Here is an 8763-nt window from a genome sequence, read left to right as displayed (position 1 = left end):
TGGACATCGGTGACGCACCTGTCATGCATTGTAATCATCAGCCTTTTTAGGGGCCACCGTGACAGTGTGTGGGCGTCGGAATATTCACTCGTTTTTGCCGCCGTTCTGACCGCTGTCCAAATTTAGGCTCAATACGATGATACCACACGTACCGTTTGTCGTGTCTCCCTGCGTTATCTGTTTTTGATTCTCTCTGGTTGTGAGTTCCTTTAGTTTCGTATGTTTCGCCATCACATGCTCTGCCATTAAAGTAAAATTGTTTGGACCTCTGACCTGGAGTCTATTTCTTGGGATCTGCCCTTACGGCATTGCTGATCGTGACACACAGTCACACCCACGGGCAATTTAGAGTCTTCAATTAATGCATGTTTTTGGGATGTGGGAGGAAACCGGAGTGCCCGGAGAAAACCCACGCAGGCACGGGGAGAACATGTAAACTCCACACAGGCGGGGCCGGGGATTGAACCCGGGTCCTCAGAACTGTGAGGCTGACGCTAGTAATTTATCTGTCGTAAAAAAATTTCTAATTTCGTCTTTGTGTCTAGTAAGTGCAGCATGAATAAAAAAATGACAAACGTGTTTTTGTTTTTCTTATTTCTGCCTGGGACACAAATTATTTGATAGTTGGAGAATCGCCTATATATATATATATATATAGATAGATAGATAGATAGATAGATATATAGAAATATATATCTATCTATCCATCCATCCATCCATTTTCTACCGCTTATCCGGGTCAGGTCGCGGGGGCAGTAGCTTTAGCAGGGACGCCCAGACTTCCCTCTCCCCAGCCACTTCATCCAGCTCTTCCAGGGGGATCCCGAGGTGTTCCCAGGCCACTCTCCAGTGTGTCCTGGGTCGTCCCCGGGGACGCATGTAGACTGGTTGGGCGAACTGTCACAACAATAGAAAGACTGGTTGGGCGAACTCCCATGCACCCTCGAGAACCATGCCGAGGGTGTAGAGCTGGTCCACTGTTCCACGGCCAGGACGAAAACCACACTGCTCCTCCTGAATCTGAGATTCGACTTCCCGATGGACCCTCCTCTCCAGCACCCCTGAATAGACCTTACTAGGGAGGCTGAGGAGTGTGATCCCCCTGTAGTTGGAACACACCCTCCGGTCCCCCTTCTTAAAAAGGGGGACCACCACCCCAGTCTGCCAATCCAGAGGCACTGTCCCCGATGTCCACGCGATGTTGCAGAGGCGTATCAACCAGGACAGCCCCACAACATCCAGAGCCTTTAGGAACTCCGGCCGAATCTCATCCACCCCCGGGGCCCTGCCACCAAGGAGCTTTTTGTAACCACCTCGGTGACCTCAAACCCAGAGACAGGAGAGCCCGCCTCAGAGAACCCACACTCTGCTTCCTCATGGGAAGGCGCGTCGGTGGAATTGAGGAGGTCTTCGAAGTATTCTCCCCACCGACTCACAACGTCCCGAGTCGAGGTCAGCAGCGCCCCATCCCCAAATTACACAGTGTTGGTGGTGCACTGCTTTCCTCTCCTGAGACGTCGGATGGTGGACCAGAATTTCCTCGAAGCCGTCCGGAAGTCTTTCTCCATGGCCTCACCGAACTCCTCCCATACCAGAGTTTTTGCTTCAGCGACCACCAGAGCTGCATTCCGCTTGGCCAGCCGGTACCCATCAGCTGCCTCAGGAGTCCCACAGGCCAAAAAGGCCCAATAGGACTCCTTCTTCAGCTTGACGGCATCCCTCACCGTTGGTGTCCACCAACGGGTTCGGGGATTGCCGCCACGACAGGCACCGACCACCTTACGGCCACAGCTCCGGTCGGCCGCCTCAGCAATGGAGGCGTGGAACATGGTCCACTCGGACTCGATGTCCCCCACCTCCCCCGTAACATGAGCAAAGTTCTGTCGGATGTGGGAGTTGAAACGCCTTCTGACAAGCGATCTGCCAGAATATTCCCAGCAGACCCTCACAATACGTTTGGGCCTGCCACGTCGGACCGGCATCTTCCCCCACCATCCGAGCCAACTCACCACCAGGTGGTGATCAGTTGACAGCTCCGCCCCTCTCTTCACCCGAGTGTCCAAGACATGCGGCCGCAAGTCCGATGACACGACCACAAAGTCGATCATCGAACTGCGACCTAGGGTGTCCTGGTGCCAAGTGCACATGTGGACACACTTATGCTTGAACATGGTGTTCGTTATGGACAATCCGTGACGAGCACAGAAGTCCAACAACAGAACACCGCTCTGGTTCTGACCGGGGGGGCCGTTCCTCCCAATCACGCCCTTCCAGGTCTCACTGTCATTGCCCACGTGGGCATTGAAGTCCTCCAACAGAACAATGGAGTCCCCAGCGGGAGCGCTCTCCAGCACCCCCTCCAAGGACTCCAAAAAGGGTGGGTACTCTGAACTGCTATTTGGTCCATAGGCACAAACAACAGTCAGGACCCGTCCCCCCCACCCGAAGGCGGAGGGAGGCTACCCTCTCGTCCACCGGGGTGAACCCCAACGTACAGGCGCCGAGCCGGGGGGCAATAAGTATACCCACACCTGCTCTTCGACTCCAGAGTGGAAGAGAGTCCAACCCCTCTCGAGAGGACTGGTACCAGAGCCCAAGCTGTGTGTGGAGGAGAGTCCGACTATATCTAGTTGGAACTTCTCGACCTCACACACCAGCTCGGGCTCCTTCCCTGCCAGAGAGGTGACATTCCACGTGCCGAGAGCCAGCTTCTGTAGCCGGGGATCGGATCGCCAAGGTCCCCGCCTTCGGCCACCGCCCAGCTCACAATGCACTCAACCCCTATGGCCCCTCCCACAGGTGGTGAGCCCATGGGAAGGGTGACCCACGTTACCCTTTCAGGCTGTGCCCGGCCGGGGCCCATGGGTGCAGGCCTGGCCACCAGGCATTCGCCTTCGAGCCCCACCACCAGACCTGGGTCCAGTGGGGGGCCCCGGTGACCCGCGTCCGGGCAAGGGAAAACAAAGTCCATTGTTTGTCGTCATCATTAGGGGTCTTTGAGCCGTGCTTTGTCTGGTCCCTCACCTAGGACCTGTTTGTCATGGGTGACCCTGCCAGGGGCATAAAGCCCCAGACAACTTAGCTCCTAGGATCACTGGGACACACAAACCCCTACACCACGACAAGGTGACGGCTCAAGGAGGGGTATATATATATATACATATATATATATATATATATATATATATATATAAATGGAAAGTGACATAACCAACTTAATAAAATGCTAGCAGTAAACCTATGCAGATCCACTGGGGAAATTATAAATAGGGGGTGTCTATTTCAACATATATCGAGGCATAATTTTGATAACCCCAATTATACACTTATACAGTTTCTTTTCATTGTAGCTTTTATTTGACAAGGTACACCAATGCAGTGTATGCCCTAATATGCACTTTTTCGAATTTTAATTATTAACTTTTTTCCAATGCCTTTTGCATTGATCATAACAGGAACACATTAAACCAAATGTTTAGATAGTGTAGATAGATCGACAGACAGACCGACTTATTTTAAAAGGTAGTGTGACAATGAGAGCCTGAGAGAGTGAGCATGCCAAGTCAAGAAGGGGGAGTGATCACTGGGAGGTTGAGTATAAACTGACCATGGATGCAGGGCGAAGCATCACTTGTGTTCCAGTAGTTTGTGGTAATGAGAGCTAATGAAAGTGGGTAGCAAATCATAAAGAGGAACTGCAAGGACTCTCCGAAATCACATACAATATTGAGGTAAGTGAGCATAAACCTATATAAGAATACAATGAATATGTAATGTCTGCTTTGAAAATGTTGAACATGCCGAGTTTTTTTTTTCTTCCTATTTTTGTTATTTTATTTATTTTTTCAGATAAGTTGTGGCTCATGGAGGAAAACTGGGGTTTCAGCATTTTTCTCCAATTTAATTTTCTACTGCTGTCATTTCCTTTAGCAGTCCATTCTTCTGCAGGACAACCTTTATGATGAACAAAGCTACACTGCTGCTGTTTTATTGCCTGTTCATGTCTACATCAGGCTCCCCACTATACCCTTCCATCAGGTAAGCTTTACTATAACTCCTGTCTATTCATCTCCCTAATGATATAAAGTGTCATTGTGGAAGTGATTTAAAATTCCTTTCATGCCAGTCAATGGCTTGTTTTTCATTTCAATTCATACATGTGCATTTTAATTTAAAAATTGCTGAGATGAACAAGTAGACCATCTTGTCTTAGTTGTTAAGATGTAAGAAGTACAAAGAAGCAGCATTTGCCAAGCTATTGTAGCGAAGGATTTTATTATTTTTTTTACCCCATTGCATGTCACAACTGCACCCTTTACAATTGTTATGCTAATAGGGTCAGAGTGTAATTGCACTTTAATCTTGCAATTAGTGGAAACATGTCAAATCCTTTTAAAGTGCAAGATTATTTTTGTGAAATATTCTTAGTCTAAGATTTATCTACATCATAAAAAAACATTTGTTAATGACTGCAGTAATTTCTTCTGTGATTCTGTGAATGAAGACATATACCATACAATAGAATGTGGGGAAATTGTTTTACAATTGAATGCAGTAAATTAATTACTATTAGTTTATTGGTATTCTTCAGATTTGGCCAAAGGGACACATCGATCCTGATGACATCTTCTCTAAAGAATCCAGAGCAGGTGGATGACGCAAGTTCTCCCCAAGACAGAACCGACCTACGGTCAGTGTAATTCCACACTCCCCTCCTAATGTATTGGAAGAGTGAGGTCGATTCCTCTATTTTTGCTGTAGACCGAAAAACATTTGGGTTTGATGATTATGAGACGATAGACCAGCAGTTAAGCTTTTACTTCAAGGTATTCACATATGGATATAAAACATAAATTAGAAGATAACATTATTTGTAAAGGAACACCAAATGTATTGGTGAACAAAGGTATTAGAACAGAATAGATAGACTTATAAAGTGAATAGGAACACAAAACATTATTGCACCGCTGAAAACATTATGCAGCTACTCGCCCAATGTTTCCTAAACACACATACAAAAGGGAAAGGGGTGGGGTTTAAGCAACTGTCACCTACTTTTCATTCTTTTTTTTCTTTTTTTTTTTTGTCCTGTTCGGCTGTTAGATCAAGCGGAATGTAAGGTCTGTATCCCTTTTATGCCGGAACAGTTTTACTGTCACAGTGGAGTTTTTAAGCTTCCGCTGTGGTTTCTTAGTATTATATTGAAGTTTATTGAGAATCAGAGTCGAACAGAACAAAGTTTCGAGAGGGGAGAGAGAAACGAAGACAAAAGACAAAGCACTAATTGTAAACAGGATGAGAAAAGTAAGTCATTACATTATCTACAACAATGAAACATTAAATATGACTGTTGCATGGGGCTGCAGTGCACCCTGTGAGGGAAGGACAGGACAAGATAGAACAGGACAAGATAAAACAGGACAAGGACAGGAGAAGAAGCATGCAGGACAAGGGTCGGGAACCCGGCTGTACAACTGAAGTGTGGTGGGATTGACTATGTAAATTCTAAAAGTCTACAGGACGAGAGGATGAGTGAGGGGATACACAAGCAATTCGCATATTCATGAGTTATTTGTCACAATAAGTGAGTGGCCCCACACCCAGTGAAAGAGTGCGGACACATGCAAGTGAATTGACACTGTTTTACATGCACAAAGACTGACAGAAGTGTCCTGTAATTGCTGTGTCCGCACCACGGAGGCAGAGGACCCCAACCAATCAATTGAGGGGCGGGATCGGGCCCAGGGGTCCACCCGAGAGCAGCCCGGTGGACGGGACACGTCCCACACCGAGGGACCCAGGGCGGTCCGCCGACCCCACCGAAGCGCCCCGACAACTGACCCACCGTCCCCCAGAGATGGGTGTATGTGTTGCATTAAAACGTGGGGATGAGTGTGTGTGATGCATTTAAAATCCAGGGGGGCAGGCAGGGCGGAGGGGCAGGGCGCACAGACTGGGAAACAGCTCAGACATGCTGAAACCCGGTCCGACACCCACACCCTTCCGACCCCATACCAGTCCCCCAGGAACCATTTGATATGTATATGTGTCCAGATGTGATTAGTGAGAAAAATATATAAAATATAATATATTCAGTAAGTGGTGTGAGTGTGTGGTAAGTGAGTGATTAAGAGGCATGGCTCCTGCAGGTCGGGCCCATCAGGCCGGACAACCACCAACGAAGAGGGCTGCCCCACCCAGACCCACAGCAACGACCCCGGGACCCCCCATTCCCGCCAGCACCCACGACCCGCCCCCGAGTGTGGGACTGGCTACATTGTGGGTATAGTGGGCTGGTGGGGGGGGCGCCTCGCTCTTCTGGGGGTGGGGCAGAGGTGGCGGGGGGCGGATTTCAGTTGGCTGGGGACTGGCGTTGCGTGGCCGGGTTTGGAGACACCTCGGTGGCGTCAGTGGACCACCATGGATTCCTCGGTGTGGGAGTTATCCCGTCCACCAGGCCGCTCTCGGTTGGACTACTTGGCCTGACCCCGCCTCTCGATTGGGTGGGGTGGGGTGGGGTCCTCAGCCCCCTCGGTGCAGGCACAGCAATTACAGGACACTTCTGACGGTTATGTGCATGCGAAACGGTGTAAATTCACTTGCAGACACACACCCCTGGAACTTATTCGCTGGGTGCGGGGCCACTCACTCATTGCGACAAATCATTTGTAACTATGCAAATTTCTTGGGTATCCCCTCACTTACACTGGTCCTACAGATGTATATAATTTACATAGCCACTGCCACCACACTTCAGTTGTACAGCCGGGTATACGACCCCTGTCCTGCATGCTTCCCCTCTGGTCCTGTCTAGTCCTGTCCTATATTGTCCTGTCCTTCCCTCACTACCGACCCATACATCACTCAAATCCAATGTGTCATTGTACTAGTTATATAATGCTTTGCTTTCCTCATTTTGTTTACAGCTAGTGCTTTGTCTTTTGTTGTCTTCTTTTCCTATATTATTTAGTTGCCTTTTCACTCTCTCACCTTTGTTTTTTTTTCTGTCACTCCCCTTTAAAAACTTTGCTCTGTTCAAAAAAAGAAAAGAAAAAATTGACCACGTATTTACAGTATACAGTATGTATAGAACATAAATCATTAATTTTTTTGTATCCCTGGTCTAATTTCAGCTTCGGCCGCCATGCTGATGCCATCTTTACAAACAGTTATAGGAAAGTGTTGGGCCAAATCTCTGCCAGGAAGTTCCTTCAAACCATCATGGGCAAGCGTCTCAGGTAGGTTTCACTGGGGAAATTAAAATCCTTTGAACTGTGTGCAAATCTAGCTGAAAGCACCACGGAAGATCTCATTGTGGCCATGGGGTGACTGTGACACAGTGAATCATCATTATTTATCCACAGAGACGAAAGTGAGAGCTATATAAAACGCCAGTCAGATCTCTACGAAGGAACCTATAAAGAAGATCTGACGTCCATCCAGAGCAATCAGAGATACAGAGGACTTCATGGAATGCCATGAGGCACAGGTAAATGGTCGTGATACTCCGCAGAAAGCAGAGAACGGCATGTCAGACTTGCTCGAACCCAACTCTTTGTTCCCTCCAGACTGCAGAGCGGAAAGGACACAGATTGAAAAGCAGCTCATTCTCAAAACCATCACGGCTTGTTTTATTGTACCTCTATCTTCACAGACAATATGATGTGCTTTTTTCATTCTCATTGAAGCTGTTCCAAATGTTCCAAACAAATGTTGTTGTTTTTTTTTTATTCCTCAACTTTCCCAGTCTTTTGTTGCCCCTGTCCCAGCTTACTTGGAACATGTTGCATGCATCAAATTCAAAATTAGAGAATATTTGCAACAACAAAAAAAGTAGTGTATTCAGTTGAAAATAGGTTGAAAATGATTTGCAAATCATTGTATTCTGTTTTTATTCACATTTTACACAACGCCGCAACATCATTGGAATTGGGGTTTGTACATTTACACTATAACATCTAGAACAGTGATTTCCAACCACTCTGCAGTGTGGCACATTAGTGTGCCATGAGAGATCATCAGGTGTGCTGTGGATCCACTTGTTGGCATTCAAACCACAGAATAATGGCCGTTTAGTTGAATACAAATTCAACTAAACACACCCGTAATTCACACTGATTAAATACCGTAAATTTTGATCCCCATTCAATGCGGGAGTTATGTTCCAGACCAACCATGATATGTGATTTTTTTTTTTTTTGGGGGGGAGGGAATACTATAAGCCCTAAAACACCCTTCCCGCACAGTTAAAAGACATTTAAACTAATTGAAACACACTTTACACACTTTTTTGCTGAGTAAATGGACAAATATTGTATTTGAACTCAATAAACATTTGCAAGCATAAAATGATAGAAAATTTGTAATAATCGATAAAAAAAAAACATTGGCTATATACAACCCCAATTCCAATGCAGTTGGGTTGTTGTGTGAGGTGAACCTCGCCCCATCTTTGCTTGTGAATGACTGAGCAATTCAGGGAAGCTCCTTTTATACCCAATCATGGCACCCACCTGTTCCCAATTAGCCTGTTCACCCGTGGGATGTTCCAAACAGGTGTTTGATGAGCGTTCCTCAACTTTCTCAGTCTTTTTTGCCACCTGTCCCAGCTTTTTTGGAACGTGTTGCAGCCATAAAATTCTAAGTTAATGATTATTTGCTAAAAACAATAAAGTTAATCAGTTTGAAAATTAAATATCTTGTCTTTTTAGTCTATTCAATTAAATATAGGTTGAACATGATTTGCAAATCACTGTATTCTGT

General features: G+C 46.6%; 1 protein-coding gene across 1 annotated transcript; it reads left to right on the top strand.

The window, feature by feature from the left end:
* The first annotated feature begins 3958 nt into the window (after positions 1-3958).
* ghrh (growth hormone releasing hormone) lies at positions 3959-7482 on the top strand. Its single transcript, XM_061687154.1, has 4 exons — positions 3959-4038; positions 4592-4690; positions 7134-7238; positions 7365-7482. The coding sequence occupies exons 1-4, from the start codon at positions 3959-3961 to the stop codon at positions 7480-7482; spliced, it is 402 nt and encodes a 133-aa protein (XP_061543138.1).
* Positions 7483-8763: the final 1281 nt, after the last annotated feature.

The sequence above is a fragment of the Phycodurus eques genome, chromosome 10 (assembly GCF_024500275.1).
Source record: "Phycodurus eques isolate BA_2022a chromosome 10, UOR_Pequ_1.1, whole genome shotgun sequence".
Classification (NCBI taxonomy): Eukaryota; Metazoa; Chordata; class Actinopteri; order Syngnathiformes; family Syngnathidae; genus Phycodurus; species Phycodurus eques.
Note: the sequence above shows the minus strand (reverse complement) of the source record. Positions and strands in the feature narration are given on the sequence as shown.

Excerpts from the sequence above, each read along its gene's own strand:
- ghrh (XM_061687154.1), top strand. The coding sequence starts at position 3,959 with ATGATGAACAAAGCTACACTGCTGCTGTTTTATTGCCTGTTCATGTCT. Across the intron at positions 4,039-4,591 it reads CCACTATACCCTTCCATCAG|ATTTGGCCAAAGGGACACAT; the intron begins GTAAGCTTTACT and ends GGTATTCTTCAG. Across the intron at positions 4,691-7,133 it reads CAAGACAGAACCGACCTACG|CTTCGGCCGCCATGCTGATG; the intron begins GTCAGTGTAATT and ends GTCTAATTTCAG.